Source organism: Marmota monax, unplaced genomic scaffold (genome assembly GCF_021218885.2).
Source record: "Marmota monax isolate L192 unplaced genomic scaffold, Marmota_monax_Labrador192_F-V1.1 WCK01_AAM20220418_F8-fsc00024, whole genome shotgun sequence".
Taxonomy (NCBI): Eukaryota; Metazoa; Chordata; class Mammalia; order Rodentia; family Sciuridae; genus Marmota; species Marmota monax.
The window spans coordinates 2,016,086-2,040,423 of record NW_026695224.1 but is presented as its reverse complement, the minus strand read 5'-3'; the positions used below and the strand labels follow the sequence as shown (position 1 = coordinate 2,040,423).

General features: G+C 35.1%; 1 protein-coding gene across 4 annotated transcripts in view; it reads right to left on the bottom strand.

Moving 5' to 3' along the window:
- Phkb (phosphorylase kinase regulatory subunit beta) overlaps window positions 1-24,338 on the bottom strand; it is a 225,231-nt gene that overhangs the window by 67,263 nt on the left and 133,630 nt on the right. For all 4 annotated transcript variants that reach the window (XM_046435179.2, XM_046435180.2, XM_046435178.2 and 1 more), the window contains 2 exons: window positions 23,159-23,317; window positions 6,493-6,587 (listed from right to left, as the gene is read on the bottom strand). In XM_046435179.2, coding sequence (XP_046291135.1) covers window positions 6,493-6,587; window positions 23,159-23,317 — 254 coding nt within the window. The remainder of the gene's footprint in view (window positions 1-6,492; window positions 6,588-23,158; window positions 23,318-24,338) is intronic.

Here is a 24,338-nt window from a genome sequence, read left to right as displayed (position 1 = left end):
TTTATTCATACATATGAATAAGTATGTTTTTTTTTCTCAGAGTAAAATACCAGGAATATAAGCTGAGTGCTGTGGTCATACCTGTGATCCTAGCAGCTTGGGAGGCTGAGGCAGGAGAATCCTGAGTTCAAAGCCAGGCTCAGCAATTTAGCAAGGCCCTAAGCAACTCAGTGAGACCTTGTCTCAAAATAAAATATAAAAAAAGTTGGGAATGTGGCTAAAGGGTTGAGTGCCCTTGGGTTCAGTTCCCAGTACCAAACAAAACAAAACCATACAAATGAATAAGTATGTATGTAAAAAAACAGGAATATAGATTCATCAAAATAATACTAGATTAATATTCCTGTACATCTTTATTATGAATCTATTTTTCCCCTTTGACACTTTAGCAATGACTAAGTCTTCATTATGTAGATCAAATATTTCATTATATTTCATGCCTATTACTGGAACTTTTAATTTGAATACGTTCAGTGGGCTAATTAGAATGATCTTAATAAATGTGTTTAAACTCTTCTCTTTTAACTATCAATTCAACTTTACTCAGTTCTGGATTTTGTGATCAAGGCATTTAATTTTAATTGGCTCTAGTATAAATACCAATTGATAAGAGAATTTCATTTCCTTCAAAGACTTCAGGCAGTATTACCTGAGAATATTCTCTGTGTAGCTGTAGCATGTTCAGGCTGGGCTTTCAGAAGAATTTTTGATGGCTGGACTATTTTATTCTGTTTTATTAGGAAAATCATAAGAATTTCTGTTTAGTACTCAATTTCATTCCCATACTTATAAATAAAATTGGCTTTTTGGTCCCACACAAACACTTTCTTTCTTTAACAGGCTAGTGAAGTTTTTTTTTTTTTTTTTTTTTAATTCTTTAAGTAGAAATTATGTCTCAAACAGCTTAAACCATTTGAAAGCATTAGGATGAACTGAACCAAATAAAACTGAACCACATGCAAAATTTCCCTAAATCACCTAAGATTAATACACCTTTAAAAACTGAATAGATTTGAAATAAAAATTTTAAAACTAGGGAAACAGTCATATGTCTATATTGTAGGAATGCTATATAATGCATCTACTAAATTTGCAGGGGGTGGGGCATATAACCTCTTTTGGATGGAAATAAACTCAACAACTTCTGAAGAGATGGTCTTCCATCATCTGATTGCTCTTCAACTCCCTAAAATCTGCCTTCTGGGCATCCCACTCCACAAAAACTACTCAAAGGTTACCAATAACCTAGATCATGAGAATCAGCAACAGAGATACTAAGAGGGAATTTATGAATCAATCCTCGCCAAATAATTTTATAGATTAAAGAACTACACTCCAGAGGTGTCAGGACACCTTCCCCAGATTACACTGCAGGTGAACCATGCAGGATCTAAAGACCAGCATCTGGATTTCAGCCAGTGCTTTGCTGCTCCTCCCAGCTAGGTAGTCAGCCATCCTGAACCAGTCTCTAACTTTCATATCTATGACACTGTTTTCATCTTCTTGCTATATTCCTTTGTCCCGCTGTTACAGAACACACTTTACTCCACCATCAGCACTACCCTGGCAAAGAACTAAGCTTGCAAGCTGGCCTTCCATGAAGTGTCTGCTATGTGATTCAGCTTTCTCATGAGTTGTGCTCAACAGCAATGTGATCTTGCACATCTTGTTTTCATAACTACTGGTACCTTATTTAAGTACTATGTCTGCATTGGAACTATCAAAATACAAATAATAATAAGTAAAATTTATTGATGTTGAAGTATAAGCCAGGAGCTTTTCTAAGCTCTTTATTAACTCACTTAATTCTGACAACAATTTTATTAGATACTGAGTTAGAAACACAGGAAAAAAAAAAAATCTCTGTTAAAATATAGAACAAACAACTCATAAACAATTCCTGAGCCGGACACAAAAGAGCCTAAGGGACAGAAAAGAACCAAAATGTAAGGATGCACTAAACAGCCCACAAATTATTTTATAACTTTCCAGCTCCTTATACATTTTTTTTGAATGCAGTAAAACAGAAAAAAAGGCCTTGATAGAAGAGAGACCATTAACCTTGTGATCTAGGGGCTAATGTTTGATTGGACCACAAACCTCTAACTACCCAGTGACCACCAGAGATGTTGATGTATGCTCAAACACACAAACCAGACCAGGTGGCCTAATGGAGGAACACAATCATGCTGAATATTTCCCAGCTGTGAGAGAAGCTCAGTCCCCATGCTTTGGATCATACATATTCCATATAAGTATGCACCCTAATTAATACTCAAGCATTGGCAGCATATCTCACTTTTGAGATTGCCTGTTCTAAAAGTGTGTCTTTGCCTTTTGCTTTTTAATAAAGCTCTTTCTCTGTATACTAAAATATGACTCATCCTTAAATTGTTTTCTGCAATGAAGGGAAGGAACTGGAAGGTCCAAGTAGAGGTGTCCTTCACACCTCAGATACCCTCACGTGACAGTATTATTTTAGTTTTACATGTGAGGAAATTAAGGCACACAGAGGTTGATATATTTGTCCAAGCTTGGATTCAAAAGTGTGCAGTGTGCCTCTGGAGACTGAGTTCATAACATTTTGATTGCCTATCCAAAATATCCAAATATATGATATATATTTGAATATCCAAAAATATGAAAGTTCTCCTATTGATAGTCTTGAATATTAAAATAACTTTTTTAGAGGGGCATCAGTGATCAAATCCAGGGGTGCTTAACCACCGAGCCACATCCCCAGCCCTTTTAAAAATTTTGTTTATTTTGACAAAGCTAAGTCGCTAAGTCACTATGGCTAACCTTGAACTTGCAATCTTCCTGCCTCAGTGGCACTGGGAGTGCCACTGTGCCCAGCAGAACAACATTTTTATATCAGTATTTTTTCTATGACTATTCTTTTGATATTAAAATGTCTTATTCATGTAAAAATTCTATGGAATTTACCATTTATTTCAGGAAACAAATCAATTTTCCCCAAACTTACTTATGAACAGAAAAAAAAAATGCTTAGCTGGTTCTTGCCTATCAAAATATGGTAGTCTCAAGTCAGAATTCCACAAATATTTAAAAAGGTTATAATACATATTTTTCTTTCTAATAAGGAATATCCTGTATTCTAATGAGGATAATACACACTTCAAAACAAAGATATTTGCTGAATTCCAGAAACCCACCCTCCTGTTACTATAAATGGATGTTCTCTATAGGGTCACCTCATCCCCAGTGGCAATGAAAAAATAGAATGAATCAGTGAAATACACATAGTCAGCTGCTTACAATTTCTGCTGTAATCAGACCTCTTCCAAGAATGAGAGTAGCAAAGGCTAGAAACAATTTTCAAGTGACCATTATCTCATATTAACATGGCAGAGGTGGTGAACTATGAACAATGATTCTCTTTCACAGATAATCAGTGAACACCCAGCATCAGAATTATCTAGGCAACAGAAAGTGATGGGGCCCCTATAAGGAACAAGTTGGGGTGAATGCAGAGGGAGTAAACACTTAAAGAAGCTTCTAGCCTCGTGAAAGGGGCTTCCTTTGATGAAGAAAGAAATCCCTAATAAAATTACTGACTGTTAGATCTGTGTACTTGGCCTCATCCTTGCACACACAGCAGGTAAGAAGGCAGATGGAAATAATTAGACCATTTTAACATGATAAATGTCACATATAATGATCCCAGCATACATTTTGTACTAATGTACAACATCTTGGCATTTAATTTTTCAGATCACTTCTACAGGTCTCTCAGTGTCCTAAGGCACCACAGGTGAAAAGAAAACTGTTTTCCTCTGATGTGATACTGAGTCAATCTTTTGAGGAAATAAGCTACTTCTTTTGTTAACTCCTTCACACCTTTAAGAAAATCACTGGCTTCAGATGCTTTTGAAGGGGTATGACATTCTCTCTTTGCTTTTCCTCTTCAGTGAACAACTTCATATTGGTTCTGCCACCTGATAACTGTGTGATTTTGGAGAAATTAATAAACCTCACTGAGACTCACAGTATCTATAATGGGTACAGTAATATTTAGAAAAAGTGTTAAAATCAGACACAATGCATATAAAATGGCATGCATAATGTCCATAAATAGTAGGAGCACAAATATGGTTATTTTTGTAGCTCTCACTTCCATTCTCATGCCCTGTCACATACCCTGTCTCATGCTTGTCTCATGCTCTTCACATAAGAGAAGATAAAGAATAAGACATATTCTGTACTCTGAGGACCTCCGTCAGGGAGTCAGGAATACAACCAACTGCAACAGCATGACAAGTATTGTAACATAGTATGCAAAGGGTTTTAAGAAAGCATGTTTAATAGTACAACTCCAAACCCAAATGACTCGTTTCCAGAGAGTAATTTATAGGATGGAATAATAGGGTTTTTTGTATTTTTCCCAAATCAAAGGTGATATAGGAAAGTAGGGTAGAGGAGCAGACATTGTTACCTTACTTAGAAGATAAAGGACAGACAAATTAAGAGTGTAAATTATTTTTCTTTCAAATGTTACTTTACCAGACAACATGAATAATTGAAGTTACAGTGACCACTGAAACAAACATTTCAAGCAGAGAGCTGCACATCTGGGGATATGTGTGGCCCCTGTATTCCATCAGTCTACTTCATCCAGACTCTGCAATGGACCTGGGCATGCCCAACTTATCTACAGTTTGAAATGGTTGAGAAAGTGGTAAGGGAATCTTATCATTTATATATCACCACAATTAAGCTGCCAACGAAGTAGGAGAACAGTAGCTTGCAACAGTTTTCTATTGCACTTGTTTCCATCACCTTCCTTTTAGAAACTCTACACAGTGCTACACAGATATTATCTACCACATGCATGCAGGAGACAAGCCTCAATTCATACCCTTAGAGCACTTCTCTTAGTGAGGATGTGGTTCCACCTGAAAGGCATGCCATAGATAGATATTTTAGTAGCAACATTAGAAATCAGTTTAATATAAAAAAGTAGAATGAATTCTCTATAAAATTCACTTCCACTCGGTTGTACTTTGAGAAGCATTCTTAAGTGGGAAAGAAAAAGATGCCAGTAAATTATGCTAAAAATTACACATAACCAACAACCTGCCTTATGTGTGTCAAGCATGAAACCATAGTTTAAATTCATGATTTTTGTCAGCCATGTATCCACAAAATGTTTTAATGTCCTCTATTTCCTGCTCCTATATCTCAAGTCTATGACCTATTATTTAATTTTCTAAGAAAAGGCTTTGAGGTTTCATCACCCTAGAGAAATGGGTCAAGCATGTAAAATGCTACTTAAATAATACATGATAGTCTTAAAATAGCTCAGAGTCACAGCACTGGGTAATACGAAGTTAAATATATTCCCGTTTTTATCACTTCTTATAGTAAAACTGAATATCTCAAATTAGTAGAGATTGTACATTTGTACCACATGGTACACTAGCCTAAGAGAAATGCCAAATTCCCATTGTATAGGAGCTAACAGGCCAGTGAAAAATTTGTCACATATCAACAGTCACATATCAACACAGAGATTTTATATTTTGGGGAAAATCTTAATATTTTATTTACAAGTCTCTCAAATAGCTTCTCATCTATAAATCACTCAAACTAATCACATGTTTTGTTGAAGACCAGCAAGAGTCAAAGACATAGTACAATAGAACCTAATGGAGCTGTTTGCCCTGCCTTTCCCTCATTAAAACAAATATTTATCATGTATGTGTTGTGCGCGCGCGCGCGCGCACACACACACACACACACACACACACATATATAAAATAAGGGAACATTTCAATCTGTAAGCTTAGCGTCTGTGAGTGCTGATGCCATTCTTATTAAATGCATGTTAACTGCTTAGAATCCCAGGCACACATTCAGGTTCATTTCCTTTCTCCTCAGGCAGTTTCCACAATCCACAACATTTTCATTTTAACAGTCCTCATTACTGGTATCATTTAATACTTGAGGGTTTGCTCAAGTCAACATCAATCTTGCTGATTCTGCAAACACTTATTTTGTTGACACAACATAGTCTAAATCCATAGCTACTAAATGTAAAAATTTAAAAACTATTCCTTCCCCTGACAAGTCACCAAGTGCTAAGAACAACTCTATCAGTCACTTACTCCTGTCACAGAGCACAGAAGAGACCTTAAACACAGAGCCTTTTATGGGAACCCACTCTCTTCAATAATATGTCATCTGTCCCAATGCCACCATATGCACTGCACCTTCTCAAAACACTTCACATCTTAAGTTCAATCATTCTGAAGATGCAAATGTTTCCCTGAAAGATGACTTGCTGGACACATCTGACTCCTACATCTTCATTAACAGCCCTTTACCACTAACAAATCTTAACTAACCAGAACAAAGAGAAGCCGATCCCTCAGAAGAAACAAGAAAAACTCATTCAGAATAAAATTTCCTCTTTAATTAAGCTTTAAATATCTATGCATGTGTCTAAATTAAGAAAAAATATATCTTTACCTGATTGGAGTATCTCATGCTCACATTACGTTGATTTTGTTGTGGGATATAACGCTGAATAGGATCAATGTCTTTAGGACTGATTAATTCATCAGCTAAGGAAAAAAATAACATAATCAAATAAACATTTACACAACATTATAAACCAACAAAACTTAAGAGAGAGCAATAGACCATTTCGCTCAAGAGCAAAATATCCATTTTTTCAAGGCACATGGAACATCCTTTAGGATATAACATACGGTAGGTCATGAAATAAGTCTCAATAACTATAAAAACTTGAAATAATAAAGAGTATAACCTGTCTACAATGAAATGATAAATCAATAACAAATTTCTGAAACTCAAAATGTGTGGAGGGCTGGGGATATGGCTCAGTTGGTAGAGTGCTTGCCTAGCATGCACAAGTCCCTGGGTTCAATCCCTAGCACCAAACAAACAAACAAACAAAAAAATCAGCTTTGGGCTAGGGTTGCGGCTCAGCGGTAGAGCGCTTGCCTAGCAGGTGTGAGGCCCTGGGTTCAATCCTCAGCACTACATAAAAATAAATCAATAAAATACAAGTATTATGTCCAACTACAACTAAAAAATAAATATTTAAAAAAATTTGTGGGGTATAATATTCCTAAACAACCAATGAGACAAATAAGAAATCAAAAAGGAAATCAGAAAATACTTTCGGAGACTAGCTCAGTGGTATAGTACCTACCTTACGATGTGCTCAACCCTGGGTTTGATTCCCAGCACCACAGAAAAAAGGAAAACAAAAAGCAACAACAAAAAGAAAGAAATATACTTTCTAGTGTAATTTTGATGAGATGAATGAAAATGAACATATAATATATGAAAATGTGGAGCTGTAGATAAGCAATGCCCATTAGGGGAATTTATAGCTACAAATTCCCACATTAAATAAAAGAAAAATTTCAAATCAATAATCTATTGTTCTACCTTAAGACGTCAAAAAAAAAAAAAAACTAAATCAAAAGCAGAAAGAAAAACAGAGTGAAAATTTATGATTATAGTATACACAAATAATGGAGAATATCAATGAAATCAAAAATACATTCTTGAAAAGCCCAACAATTGTCAAGACTTTTAGCTAGACTGACCAACACAAACAAGAGGGGAAAAGATGAAAGATGGGGGAGAGAAAAGGAGAGAAAATACTCAAATTATTAAATCAGGAATGAAAGAAGAAAAAAAAATCACTGATGATCCTAAAAATTATAATAGAATAATATCAAAAAACGCATGCCAACAAATTAGATAACCTAGAAGAAATGGACATATTCCTGAAAAGACCAAACTACCAAAACTGAATAAAAAAAAATAAAAAGTTTGAACAGATTTTTAAAAAGCAAAGTGACTGAAACTCTCACATACACAGATAATACATGCATGCGCACACACAAACCCCAACCTCAGTGATCACTGAACTATACCCCTGCTAATGAATACAGACACAAAAATTCTCAACATGATATCAGTAAATTAAATCTGGTAACATATAAAAACATATCAATAGAATAAAGGACAAAAAAGCTCTAGGATCTCTTTAATATTAATTTTTTAGTTTTTTTTTTTTTTTGGCGGACACAACATCTTTGTTTGTATGTGATGCTGAGGATTGAACCTGGGCTGCACGCATGCCAGGCGAGCGCGCTACTGCTTGAGCCACATCCCCAGCCCAGATCTCTTTAATAGACACAGAAAAAGATTTAGTTAAAAATGAACATTTTTTTTTCATGATACAAAGCAAATAAACTAGGAATTTGATATAGTTTGGATATGAGGTATTACTCAAATATTAGATAACGCAATAATGTCCAGGGGTGAAATGATCAGATTATAGGAGCTTAACCTTATCAGGGGATTCCATTTGATGCACCAATTTGAATGAACTATAAGTACTGGGTAGTAACTATAGGCAGGTAGGGTGTGGCTAGAAAGTAGGTCACTGTGGGTGTGTCCTTGGGGATTATATATTTTGTGAATTATATTTTGTCCTTGACTCCTTGATCAGTCTCTCTCTGCTTCCTAGGTGCCATGAGCTGATCAGCTTTCCCCTGCTGTGCCCTTCCACCATGATGCCTCAGGCCAAGAGAAGAAAGTTGGCAAACAGTGGACTAAAACTTCTGAAACTGTGAGCCCCAAATAAACTTCTCCTCCTCTAAGTTTTTCTTGTCAGGCATTTTGGTCACAGTGACAAAAGGCTGATTAAGACAAGATAGAAGGGAACTTCCTCAACCTGATATAAGGCATATCTATGAAAAATCTATAGCTAACATCATGTTCAGTGGTGAAAGAATGACTACTGTTCCCCAGAAATCATAAACAGAAAAATGTTCACTTCTAGTCTCCATTGAAGAAAGGGTTCTAGTTGGGAAAGAAAAAGTAACAAATGCACTCAGACTGGAAAGTAATTAAAACAACATGGTACTGGAATAAGAATAGACATATAGATCAATGAAATAGAACTGTGAGTCCAAAAATAAACTATTACATTTATGGTTAACTGGTTTTTATAGGAGGCCAAAATAATTCAGTAAATAGAAGAATATACTCTTTTTTTTTTTCCCTCAACAAATAGTGCCAGGATGACTAAATATCTAAAAGCAAAATAATGAAAGTGGACTTCTTTCTACATTTGGAGAATAATAATAATAATAATAATAATAATAAAAAAAAAACAGATAAAAGCAAGTGTTAGCAAGAATGTAGAGAATCTGGAACCCTCATATATGTTGTTGGTGGGAAAGCAATATGATGCAGCTGCTTTGAAAAACTGCTTGGAAATTGTTTAAAATGTTAAACCTAAGAGTTAGCATATGATGTAGCAAATCCTTAACAGACATATACCCAAGAAAAATTAAAAAATGTCAAATAATAATTTATACATGAAAGCTCACAGAAACATTATTCTGAAGAGTCAAAAAAACAGCAACAACCCTAGGCGGATGCAGCACATGCCTATAATCCCAGCAGCTTGGGAAGGCTGAGGATTGTGAGTTCAAAGTCAGCCTCAGCAATGGTGAGGCACTAAGCAACTCAGTGAGACCCTGTCTCTAAATACAATACAAAATAAGGCTGGGGATGTGGCTCAGTGGTTGAGTGACCCTGAGTTCAATCTCCCGTACCCGCCCCCCTCCGCAAAAGGCAACAACCCAAATTAAAAAAATTAGGTATATGCATACAATGTAATGCTATCATATAAAAAAAAAAGAAAGAAGGGCTAATACAGGCTATAACATATAAAGAAAATATGAAGCCAAGTGAAAGAAGCTAAGATACAAAACGCCACACATTATATGATTTAGGGTATATGAAAGGTTCAAAATAGGTAACAGAAAGTAGATTAGATTGCCTAGTGTTGATGGGCACTATGGAAGTGACTAGAGGGAAATGAGGAATGATGCTAAAGGGTAGGAAGTTCTTTTGAAGTAGTTCTTTTGAAGTATGATAAAAACCTTGTGAAATTGTGGTCATGGCTGCACAACTCAGCAAATAAATTAAAAAGAATTAAATTGTAAACTTTAGTGAGTTATACCTCAATAAAGCTGCTTTTAAAATATTACACTTGTATTGTCAAAGAAGGAAACTAGTTTGTTAGGACAGACATGGTTCTTGATAATAAATCATAAAAGAGAATTCTGAGATGGAGAATTTCTTAGGGTAATGTCCTCAATGGCTGTCATACTGTAAACAAGGAAGCTCTTTTCATCTGGTAGTTCCCTACAGCAATTTTGGATAAAAAATCCAAAGATATAACAAAGAAGGCAATTTAGACTGGAAAGGAAGGAGGTAGATGAAGGCCCTTTTATCTCTAATGTCTTCTCTCACACATGCAAGTGATGCCCATCATCCACACATGAGGCTGGCTGTAGTTGAGTTCCTGCACGGACCTTGAAGGGAATACAGGAGGGAAGAGATGGTTGTGGAAAAGGCCCCTAAAATGTAATTCTGCATAAACTCCTTTGAGTCCAAGTTGGCAGTATCTATGCAAATATATAGTGAGAATACTCTTTAAACCAGTAATTCCACATCTATAAAATTATCTTAATTATGCTCACACATGTGCAAATTAATGCAATAATAACAAAAAAATGAATCCAATTTCTACTAAAATAAGATGGCTTCCTTCTATATTTTTACTACACCTAAGTTATAAAAATATATTAATTTCATTCTTGATTTTCAGTTCTAAACTGTTCATATGAAAACCACACCATCTCAGTTCTTCATAAATGTATGTGTGTATAATCTTTATTTTAAAAATTACAATTCATTTTCTATAGATTTTTAGGTACTGCTTTTAAGCAGTTAACTCCGAAAAATAGACCAGGGAGTCAATGATTGAAAATTTCTTTCCAGCTTTGGGAACATTTCTACATTATATTTCTATTCTGGGGTACCTCCCAGGCACATCTGTAATGTTATTCAACAAACAAAATCACCAAAGCGTGCTTTAGTAATTCTTGGAGGATCTCCTCAATAATAATAAAAATAATACTAAAAGTAAAATAACAAGAAAAAGGAGGAGGAAGGGCAGCAGGCATCACAGCATTTGGATTTTGCTTACCAAGCTCCTGGCATTGTTTAAGAAATTCATGTACATTAATCCTCACAACTTGATCATTTTATAGAAAACAGCAAAGAGGCATATTGTGTTTAAACAACTTGCTATGGCTAGTGAAGCCAGATTTAAAGATAGGTAGTTAGTGTAGTTAGGTAAATCTGGTCTAATATTGAATAAAATCGAAAATGAAGGCCATGTTGAGAACGGAGCCCAGGAAAGCAGAGCAGCTCCTGGGAAACTGAAATGTTAATGTTCCAAGGCCCAGAGCCCATCCCAAGGAAATGTTAATGAAGCAGCTCCCAGCAAACAGGGAGATGCTAATCCAAAAGTCCTTCCTGCCCAGATTACTCCTTTGGCCCACCTGTACCCCACCCTTTGGGCCTTCCCACCTACATTCTATCACTGAAAGATAACAGAACAAAGGACAGGAATGCTACAGGAATGAGGGAAAGCTAAAAGAAGACCTTAGCTATAAAAAGGGGAAGACATCACCCTTCCATGGATTCCACCTCTTGGGTCCCCTTCTTCCTCAGGGAGAAGTCTTTTTTGGTGTCGCTTAATAAAGCTTCTACTTTCCACTCCAAACTTGCCTTGGCGTGTGCTTCTCTGGTGTTATACTTCAGCATAGGGGAAGCAAGGACTCCTCATCGGTAAACAACAGTAACACAATGAGACAATTTTTTTTTTTCTGTGAGGGATAAAAAACCACTTTTGCCAAATTTAAACCAAATCAATATAGGTTCAATTGTAGTAGATATTGATATGTAACTTTGATTTATTAATTTAGGTTTAGCTCATGATGCAAGTTTGATTAGTACTCTGATATTCTAAATAAGCAGCAAATTATTTCCCTAGCTCATTTGTATGATTACTGAGGTGTGAAAAATTTCCACAACCAACAAGCATGTTACATAATTAATATTTCACTATTATTCTATAGAAGTAAAATTCTCTTTATCTTGTTATTTTTAACTGATGACACACAAATTAAGAAATTTTATATCCTTAGAAAGCAAAATGTTAACCTATTAAAACTGGTAAGAATCAAATGGCTAGCCAAGTACTTTGAAAGCTTGCTTCTTTGCATTTCCTTCCCATTTCTCCTAGTACCACTTCCACATCTAGCATGATTTTTCAGCTTACACCACGTACTCATCAATAACCCTTTAGGCTGTATGCTTCTTATTCATGGCTGTGCCCCAGCACCTAGCATGGCAACTCACAGAGTGGAATCTTAATAGACTGACCTAATAAATACAACAAAAAACTGGTGGCTTAACAAAATATAGAAAAACTAATTGCCATAATAATTAATTTCCATACTGATTTTAAAAAGTAACAAAAGGTCAAGTTAATAGATATGTTTCTCCTTACAGCACTAATTTTTATCATTCAGGAGGCAAAAAAATTGAGCCAATGCAATGACATTAATTTTCTGATGAAGGGTGACAGGCCTGAAAGAACTTATACCTGACCACTTATAGAATATTTAAAACAAAAATAAAAGAACAAGAATAAAAGAGCAATGGCTCTGTATCCCCCCCAAATATGTACAATTTTATATGTCAATTTAAAAATAAAAAAATTAAAAAGGGAAATATTCGGAAGCATTTGTTTCTTCCATGAAACAAGTTAAAGGATATTTAACAAAACAAGTAATTTTTTTCATCATGATATTAAAATCACAAAATCCAAATGAACACACTAAAATAGGCTAAGCAGATAATTTATAGGGTAAACTTATGTACTTCAAAGCAGATTATGTACTTCAAAGCTGTGGTGACACATATCAGTAACACATTTTACTGCGATAGGAATAAGAAAAAGAAAGACACAAGGGTTCTCCAAAGAGAAAGTCCATTAAGTCCATGGAATGCAGAAAACACCCATGAGCCTTTGAAATGCAAAACAAGCAACTGAGAGCAACCCTGCCCAAGTTCTTAGCCCAAGAATTTGGCCCATGTCCTGATCTGCAAAAATTAACAACATGCAGGCAATACCTAAGTACAGAGAAAAACTGATGCAAAACTTCACCTTGACTCCACCTCTTGTCCAGCCCCCAGCAACTGTCTCCCTAAAAATAGTGTTATGTTCGAATTCTGGACCCCCAAAAGACCACCAGAGACCAAGATATATGTAGGCAGCAAAGAGGTGTTTATTGCAAGCTAGCTCGGTCCTCGGCGCGCACACACAACAAATGGTGACGCTGAGAAGGGTTTGCAGCAGTTTTATACATTCTTTGGAGAAGGTTGGGACCCCCACATACATCATAGCATCTCTCAGCAAATCATCACACACCACGGGAAAATCAAACAACTCTAAAACATGATTAGTGTATGAAATGGCAGGAAAGAATCTAGAAAGGATTATTGGTTAATTCAAGGGGTTGACGCACTTAAAATTGATTGGTTTAAACCGTGAGGATGTCGCAAGGGGGGTACGTGCCAAGCTGCAGGGCTTCTAGTTTAGATATTGGTCACCACACCTAGTGGGGGCTGTTGGTAAAGATGGTGCCCGGAACGCTTCTATTCCGGGAGCTGAAGTCCATGATGCACTGAATGGTGCTCAAATCACCACCTCCAATCCCTGTGAATGGCGCGAACTTTGAATGGCGCACCTTCAATCCCTGAAGTGGCGAGAATTCTCAGCCAGTGAAGAAGTAACAGCCCACTCGCCTTGCTCCTCCTCATTCTGCGTTAAGCCCATAAATATCAATACCTTGTTCCTGTTCGCTCTCTTACTCTTACTCTTACTCTCTTGCTCTCCCTCTCTCTCTTACTCTACCCCTCTTACTCTCTCCCCCTCCCCTGCCCTCTCTCGACCCCCTTCTCTTCTGTGAGTGGCCGCTATGGTCCAGGTAAACGGTTGTTTGGGCCTGTTGAGTTTACAGAGCTTTTCCACCATTCTTTACAGGGGCCATCTGGAATTTCAGATATTTCGATATCTTGGCCTATCTTAGGTGATCACCACCTGCGGCTTTTCCGAGAACTGTTTCCACAGAGCTTTTCTGTGGTATTTTCCTGACTTTAGGACTGCAGTAGGTCAGAGGTTAAGTTTCAGAGCAAAATAGAATGAGATTGCTTAGGTCTTTCAATAGCTCACAACAAGTTGTTGCTCTCTCCCTTTGGAGATGGTTCACATCTACTGTTGAGATATTTCTAATTCTCAAGATGGTCTGCATTCTCCTTTGAATGTTTATTCCTTGCTTTACTAAATAGATCTCTATGCCTCTACTGACATGTGCTTAAATTATTTCCATTTAGCTTCCCACTCGTCCTGAGTCAAGTTCTTCCCTTCTTTGAGAATTCCTTGGGACCCTATAGCAGAGATATTTCTTCTCTGGTTGTTGCCTCCTTGTCCCTGATGCCAATCCAATAACAAAGTCACGGTTTGGAGAAAAAGGAAAAAGAAGGTCTATTGCTTTGCTAGCAAAGGAGAAATACAGGGGACTACTTTCCCAGAGGTTGGGATTCTGCCCATCAGTAGGAACAGGAGGCTAATAGAGGTGATTCAAAGGATACATTCCACATGTTAAGAGTTGTAATTCACTTGTTAATTTGGTAGATGGTCATTTCTGAGATCTCCTGGTACAATCTCCAAAGTCTGGATTACTTAATTCCTACAGTGGGTGTGCACTCAAGGACAGAAAAATCTGTCTAGGAAGTGAAAGAAAGGTAATCCTGTTTCCCCTGAATTAGGAAGGGGAAAGATTATCGAGGAGCAAGGAGAGAGGAAGAGAAAGAAACCTGTTTGTTTAAAAAATAAGTTTCAGTGGCAGAGCAGCAAGAGCTATATTCAGAGCACTGTTACATGGTGACATTATGAAATGAGCCATTTTGAAAACAATAAACATAGATCTTCAGCAACATATATTATACCAAAAGATTCCTCTGTCACAGAGAGGTAGTGTGTGGTGTGTGTACAAACTCAATTGATTAACAGGTGTACTTTCTAGGATTAAATGTTGAATCTTATTGTAGCAGTGGTCCACTTTATGCTTGATGCTCTGCCACTGCAACTGATTTTTAGAATGGACATGCTTCTTTCTCTTCCTCTCTCTCTCTCTCTCTGTTCCTCCCTAAACTCTTACCCTCCCTAATCTCAGGGGAAACAGGATTACCTTTCTTCCCCATCCTGGGCAGATTTATCTGTCCATAGGAACATAGTAATCTAGATTTTTGGGATGGTACTGTAAGGGTCCCGCGAAACGTCGGAGAAAGAGACCACCAGGGACCACTCATGCAATTGGCAGAAGGGGGATTTATTGAACCAGCATGCTGGGGCTCCGTGCCCACTCAAGAAGGGAAAGCAGCCCAGAGCCCCGAGCAGGGGCTGAGCACTGCTTAAGTACACTTTTTGGGGAGGGCGGAGGGCTTTGTATACATCAGAACAAATCATCATGAGGCGCGGGAAAATTGAATAACAACTCCTAAACATGATTGGTTCATTCATTGGCGGGAATAGGTCAGGCTGGAGTGATAGGTCATTCCTAAGGAGGGGGTTACATTTAAACTGATTGGTCCAGGCCCTGCAATGCCTACGTGCGACCACACAGAGCCCTTATTAAACAACCAATAGTCAGGGGAAATATTTACTGGGCAGTTCCAAGCATTGTCTTAACAGCTACCGAAATTTCAGGTTTTGCAGGTAACATAGAAACCTAACAATACCTCCTTTACATTTTAACTCAGACCTTGCAGCTTAGAAACTTTTACAACACCCGGTCTTTTACCCTTTAACTTTTACGCTTTAACTTCAATTTCTTTTACCCTTACAGTACCAGAAGATCTCAGAAATTACCATCTCCCAAATTAACAAGTGAATTATAACTCCAACAGAAAACACATGAAATGCAGCCTTTGAATCACCTCTATAAAAGTCCCCTTTCCTGCTGATGAGCGGAATCACAGACTCTGGGACAGGAGTCCCCTGTGTTTCTCCTTTGCTAACAAAGCAATAAATCTTCTTTTTCCTTTTTCTCAAAATCATGTCCTCGCTTCTGGACTGGCACTGGGGACAAGGATCGAGCTTTCGGTATCATGATGGCAAAAAACTAAATAAGGAAACAATGACAGATCTAGGTATATAAAGATTTTTAATTTTTCTCATCAAAAGAAAACTAGCATACACAAATTTCTGAAGCAAAAAAACCAGAAAAAATTGGAAAGGTTTAATATACTTAATATATAAAATATTCATGTAGACTGATAAGAAAAACAACAAAACCAAGGTTAAATGGGCAAAGCAAACTACTAGACAATTTACAGAAGAACTAAGAAATGTATTTTATGAGCATGTAAATGAAACCAAGATACAATTTAATATCTTACTATGTTAGTAAAGTTTTTGTTCCTAATAATAGTATTTACTGCTATGGAGGTTATAGGTGATACAAACACCTTGCAGACTACTGAATAAATCAATAAACTCTATCAGTCGGGAACTGTGTGATCTTAGGTGAGCTGCTAAAGTCTTCTGGTTCTCAGTTTCCTCGTCTATACCACATAGTACTTATAATACTCTTATAGAGAAGTTAGGAGGATCACTTAGGATAATATTTGTAAAAGGCAGAACACAGAATCTGATAAATTTTAAGGTAGGTATTATTAGTATTTCTGATAAACAGTGTGACAGTATATTTGAAGTACCTACTCAGACTCTAGGCATCACTGTTTTCATATTCAACTTTACTAATACTTGTGAGAGTAGGACTGTAATTTTATTTTTCTAATCTTAGAAGCTAGTCAACTAAAATATTTTAAGAAAGTCGGATATACTGGATACAGTGACACATGCCTGTAATTCCAACTACTTGGAAGACTGAGACATAAGGATTGCAAGTTCCTGGCCAAAATAGAATAAAAAATGCTGAGATATAGCTTAGGGGTAGAGTGCATATATAGCATGCATGAAACCCTGGGTTTGATTTCCTGGTACCATTAAAAAAAAAAAAGAAAGAAAAAGAAAAGGAGTTATTTATATAATCATTTACAGAAAGAAAATCTTCCTAGACTAACAATTTAAAGTAATACTACATGGGCTCTCAAAATGTTATATGTTCCACACAAATCCCACTTTAGGTCACTAGTAATCACGTGGACATCATGAAAAAGATAATGAAAGTGCTCAGTAATCGATGTCTTTCTGCTTGAAGTTTCCTGAAGTATAATAACTGGGAAATTCTCTTAGCAACTAATATAGAAAAATATCTATATACTCTTATCAACTCATTTTATCTTTGATCAGTAAAAAAACTGTGCTATATGGAGTTTAGAGTCAACTGTGTTTGAAATCAACAGAACAATAAAAATCAGGATCTCAGTTTCATAATGTCCACTACACACTAAGGCATTTGATTAACGATTTTGACATTCAAAAGCATTTCTAGTCTTAATCAGGAGTTTTTATATTTGGGGTCAATTGGCAAGAAAAATGAATGAAAACAAATGCAAATAGACTTATCTTAGTTACTAATACTGGAATTAGAAGTACTATATCACAATAATTAGGCTGTTCTCTCTACAAATAGAAGGAGAATCAGCAAATAGAAGAATGGTTAAGTAGCAACTGGAGAAGCACTTTCTTCTTGTGATGAATTTTGAGGATATGGGGGTATCTGAAAGGAGGGCTCACGAGCATCCTGAGTTGACTGCCTGAAAAAAGCTCTTCAAATATATTAACTCCTAAATTGTAACTGGGAAAGGGAAGGAGGGGGAGATGAAAGGACAGGAAATAGAAGAACAATTCAAGGATGTATTTGCCCTAATGTAAATTTCTTATGATTCCTTATGATAGTTCCTCATCAGTTAATCCTTAGCACATTAAAATATGGAAACTGATCATCATAAGTTAAAGATATTCTTCAAGTCCCAGAGGTAGTAAGTGATAGAACTTGTATTTGAACTTGGAACTGATTCCTAAATTCATGATCCCCAAACCACTGACCTTTCTAGTACAGTACAAGAAAATCATGTAGAAAAAAAGGAAAAAAAGGAAGAGAAATAAGGGAAGATGTAAAGGAAAAACATGATGATGTCAGAGAACTAACTTATATCAATCAAATAGGAGTTCACTAGATATTAACAATCATTTTAAATGCCTACAGGAAAACAAATTGGGTTCCAAACAGTGACTTATCCAAGAATTTAAGAAGCCAATACATTAAAATGTGAACTTTATATGTATAACACTTTAGAAATTTAAAGGTACTTCTAAACTTATTCTATCACTTTTTTAAAAGGAGAATTATTGGATTTTGAACCCAGGGGTGGTTTACTACTGAGGTATGTCTCCAACCTATTTATATCTTATTTTGAGTCATGGTCTAAGTTGTGGAAGTTGGCCTAGAACTTGCGACGCTCCTGCTTGAGTAGCTGGGATTACAGGTGTGTGCCAACACACTGGGCTTCTGCTATCACTTTAAAACTCTCTTATTAAATACTAGAGGAAAACAGGGCACATACTTCAAGATGATGGTGCAGGCAATGATTTCCTAAATAGGACTCCAATAGTTTGGGAAATAAAAGCAAGAATGGACAAACAGGATTACATCAAATTAAATATCTTCTGCACAACAAAGAAAACAGTCAATAGAATGAAGAGACAATTTACTGAATGGGAGAAACTCTTTGTCAGCTATTCATCTGACAAAAGATTAACATCTAGAATATGTAAAGAATTAAAAAAAAAAACTTAAAAAAACAAGCAATTCAATTAAAACATGGGCACATAATCTGACTAGAACTTCCCAAAAGAAGAAATAAATGACCCACAAGAAATGCTAAAATATCTTTAGCCATCAATGCACATGAAAATGACATTAACATTCTATCTCAACCCAGTCAGAATGGCTAATAAAACCAATAAAAAACCAAATGATGGTGAGGATGTCGAGAAAAAGGAATCCTTAGACACTGTTGGTAGGAATGGAAATTAGTAAACCTAATATGAAAAACAGTATGCACGTTCCTCAAAAAACTAAAAATAGAATTACCATAGGATCCAGTTATCTCTTTCCTAGTTATAGATCCAAAGGGAATGAAGTCAGCATACAAAACAGATACCCTTGTTTATTGTGGCAGTACTCACAATAACCAAGATATGAAATCAGCCTAGATGCCCTCAAACAGATGGATAAAGAAAGTATGGCACACACACACACACACACACACACAAAATAGAGTACTATTCAGTCATAAAGAAGAATGAAATTTTTTCATTTGCAGGAAAACTGATAGAACCAGAGGAAATCATATGAGTTAAGTGAAATTAGCCAGAGAAAAATAAGTATATCATGTTTTGTTTTTGAAACTTAAAACAAAAACAAAACAATGACCTAAAAAAGAGAAGATAGAGTATTACTATATTAGGGAAGGGGAAAGGGAACAGGAGGAGTGGAGTGAGAGGAGAGAACAAGAAAGGGTGAATACAATCATCAAAGCACAATATATGCACATATGCAATGACATAGTAAAACCTATTAATTTATACCATTAATATGATTGAATAATAATAATAATAATAATAATAATAATAATAATAATAATAATAAAAGAACTCATAGTAGGAACAGAAAGATATAGCTCATGAACTTAATTGTGTATGTGGAACCTAAATAAGTTGAAGTAGGGCATAGAATCACATTTATTAGTGGTTTACAGGGGCTGATAATGTGAAGTTTTTGGTCAAAAGATAAAAAGTTTCAGTAGACAGGAGCAATAAGTTTTTGAGATCTAAAGGATAACAAAGTGACAATAGATAATAATATTGTATTATGCAGTCAAAATTTCCAACAATGTTCTTACCACAAAAAAGTTACATATATGAAGTGATGGATATGTTAATTAGCTTGAATTAACCATTTCAGTGTCTGTGTGTGTGTGTGTGTATGTATGTAGAAACATCACACTGGATCTCATAACTATGTACAATTATTATTTGCTAATTAAAATATTTTTAAAGAAAAAAAAGTCTCCTATTAGTGCTCAAAGGAAATTAAAAAATACTCATCTCCAAAAGACAATGATCATTCACAAAATTCAAGAAAATTTTCATTTACCTGAATATTTTGGGAGTTTATATGTACTATAGAAAAACCTATAGGTAGTTAAGATTGCAAATAATTCAAACCTAACCAAAAAACATGTCTTGTTTTCACCCTTGATATTATTAATGTTTTCAAAATATCCATCCTAAAAAAAATTCCTCTATTCACTTCCTTAAGTTATATAATATGTAAAGTTCTACTCTTTAATGATTGAGGATCTTCTAATAGTACTTGAATGAAGGTAAGTATGTGACATTCAGGGTAAGAAAATTTAGCTGCCTCAGGGAAGTTTTAAAGTAGATTAACTTTGTTATATTTCTCCAGTTTTATAAACTTTAAAAAAAGTATTTCAGACAAAGATCATGATTTTCAAGTGACTTTTTACATTGATAAATACTTTTAGGGTTTTACAAAGAGGTCAAAAAGATACTCTGCTTTCTCTGGATTGATTTTACATGAACAATGTCTAAACTATCAAATTTAAATAATAGTTGAAGGTACAACAAATGATCATTTTATTTTAAAGCAAATTAAATATTACATCATAAAATATGTCATGTAGTTTAAAATAAATATTTATAATTTAATTTACCTATTATATAATAATCATTGATTTCCTAAAAGCAAATTTCCTAAGAAAAAAGGAAAGACTATAAAAAAAAAAACCATTTTATAAAAATAGAATGGGAGTTCAAGCTTTGTTTAGAAAATAGTATACTATATCTTCTTTCTCTATCAATGCCATAGAAGCCACACAGTTTTGTTGTAAAATTATTCACTTACACATAAAGTATTCTTATTAGATTTCAGCATGATACAAAACTGGCGTGAATTAGTTAGTGAGAGTTATATATACAGAGTGCTTTTAAAGATTCACTATTCTATTATTTTTATGCAAAAAGAGTAACTCCAAATTAACTGAATACAAAAGGCTGCCAAACAGATATTCAACTGAGGTTCCTTTAATGAATAAGTAATACTTGTTAGTAAATGTGGTATCTGGAATCTTAATGAAAATCCATAGAAGTCTGATGGCTCTTAACAATAGTTAACAGCAACTAAATGATTTAGTCTTCTGAAATCTTACTCATCTTACTAGTGATCTGTTAACAGATGACACATGGCTAGGCCAGAGTGCTATTGGATATGCAGCATTTTTTTTTTTTTTTTTGCATCTGGAAATCAGGATACAGTTTCATATTGCACAACATACCTTTTACATGTTCTTTACTGTTTTTTTTTTTTTGGAAGCCCAACAGGGAAAAGAGAAATTGACTCTTTCTTTTAAGGCAGCCCTGCAGTAGTTCTTCTTCATTTTGGTCATGAAACAGAAATAGAGGTATGACCTATACTCTTCACATTCACTCTGGTCTTATCATGAGAAAATACTGCCTACATTCAAGATGTGTCTACATTTGTCACATTTATTTTGGAATAAGGATGATCCAATACTTTTCTATTGATTGGTACTATTCTCAGACTTTTTATTTTTTAAAGCTCAATTTGCTTAAGAAGGGTGTGGTCAATTCTGCATTCCCATCTCATCAGCTTTGTCAATTTTATACTTTGCCCCCAAAATAATTTTTCTCATTGTAACAACCCCAGGCTGGAGATTTACCAAGAGAAAGAAAGAAAAAGGTTTAGACTTTAAATTTTCTGTCACAGGGTTCAGTTTTCAGTCTCAGAATTATAGAACAGTTTCATCATGTGCATTTATAATTTCTAAGTATATAGAAAATTGTGATTCTAGTTAAAATTACTGTCTTTACCCAGGTTAACTACTACTCTACTAAAATGTTTTATTTAACCCTATCAAAAAGCTTTTTTGTATTTATGCTAATGAGATGGAAATAACATTCTAACCAGAGATAACCTTTCTGACTTGGCTTGATTCTACAAAAATTACTTCATGTGTATTCCATTCCTCCTTTGGAAAAACCAAAAAAGCAAAGCCTTTATAAATAATATTAACTCCTTGTCAAAAAGCTGTCCCTTTAAAGAAAGAAAAATTTTCTACATGTTCTTAAATTAGCATTCAGTATATAAAGAGACACAGAAAATAGAGTTAGGAAAGGAGCAAATTGAAAACAGCATTAACTTAATTTTCTCCTCTTTGGTTAGTTTCTGTCTGCTCTTACACATCATTTGAGTAAGGCTAAAATTGGAAATCTGACTTTTGAAATATTCTTCCCTAATGGACTGTAAAAAAAAAGGAACCAAAGATGATTACTCTTGCAGGACGAACTAATTTAGCATTTATACAGAAATGCTAGAAAAAACAAAGACAATAAGAGTATTTCATATAGTAAGCAGGCTTTTTAAAGTACAAGTACAGATTTTATAATTAGCTTATTTAATAACTCATCATAAAGAAATTCTGACATTGAAATGATAGCCCTTTGGTGGACATGCTGGCAATATTCGAAATTTTAGCAAGGAGTGGTGCAAGAAGATGCATAATAGTTTTTTTTTGTGTGTGTGTATGTGCTTATCAAATTTGCCTTTGTTTCAGTGTGCCCAAAGACTACCCTGATTTAGCTTTTTTGCAGGAGAAGCCAAAAAGTAATTAAGAATTATGAATAAATAGTCCCAGTAAGCCTATAACCAGCCCTGAAAATTACCAACATGTATTTATTGGTAAAGAGAGAATTTTCAAAGATGACCAATTCCTTATGGCATATATTTTACTAAAGCACTGTTCAAACACGACTGCTACATTTAATCGTAAACTTTATTATATCACATAAAAGTAACACAAAGTTCTCAAAGCATTCTGCTAGAAACCTATTTACTAAGCTGAATTCAGCCCCCTAAATGATCATAATGGTACCCATAACTATTTGACTTTCTTCCTGGAAATTGTCCCTCATCATTCAGTAAATACATTAATACTCCTTTACACACTAAGAAACTCCCCAAAGACCTCTAAAAAGTATGAAATATCACCCAAATCCAAGAAAAACATCACCAAATACATACGTATTTCTTACAGTTTGATAACAAGTAAAGAAAAAATGTTGACCATCTTTTCCTATACTTACCCAGCAGTTTTGCGATGATATATAGGGCTTGTCCCCAAAGAAACAGTTTTCCATCACGGCCACAGTTGCTAGGAAATCGCTTTTGACTACCAGGATTTCTTTTTTCACATTCTACAAAGTCAGCTGGCACATAATAGTACTTTGGAACTACAGGACATCCTACAGTTTAAAAATAAGGATATTAAAATGTAACAAAGTAATGCCCTTCCCCAAATGTCCTTTAAGAGTCTGTAATGACTAGAAAGCAAGGAAAGAGAAAGACTGTCCAGGAGATAGATCTGATAAGCTACAGAAATGGGATATTCTCATTCCTTTCAGATTTTACCAGTTAAAAACACGCAAAAAAGCTTGTTGACTGTAAATCAACAGCATACTATTATGCTTTAGCCAAAGTTATGTACACAACTCCTTTAACAACATTTAATTTTAACACCTTTAAATGAATCAAATAAACAGTATGCAAATGTTTAGAGCCATAGAGGAAGCTATTTTTAATAGGATTAGTCTGTGGAAGCTTCACAAATGAGATACTGTGTAATCTTAAATGAAGAATTATAACCCTGAGCCACTGCTTAGAGCAAAGAAATCCCTATTTAAATATTAAGCCCATTATCTACCATTCAGTATCACTGAAGAGGAAAAAAAATCCATCTTTTCCTGTGACCAACCCATTTAAAAATATTCCTTGCAGAAATTAAAATTATTATTTAAAGAGTAGGGTCTTTGTAGAGTGCTACAGAAAACTTTTTGCAGCATGAACCTGCAGTAAATTACACATATTTCCCTAAAATTGTGTTTCCTTCTTCAATCACTATTGATCAATCACTATTGATATATGTGTCTAAAACCAGGAAAAAAAAATTCTATGATATATAGAGAACAAACATCACCCTGGGTATGATGAAGCCTAAAGTGGAGTATATTCAACTATCACCTCAATGCATTAATGATCTGCTACTGAAGATCTGATTCAATAGATTTCAAATATTACATTCATTACATCATTCCTCATGTTCATCCAATAATCCTCACAAAGTGATTATTCAGAGCATAAAGACAAAAATAACTTTTTTGTAAAAATTAGTATTTATCATTCAACGTTTAGCAATAAACCTTCTATAATTTTTAAAATCACAAGCATTTTAAAGGGTGTGGATAGAAAATGAAGCATTTATTCTGA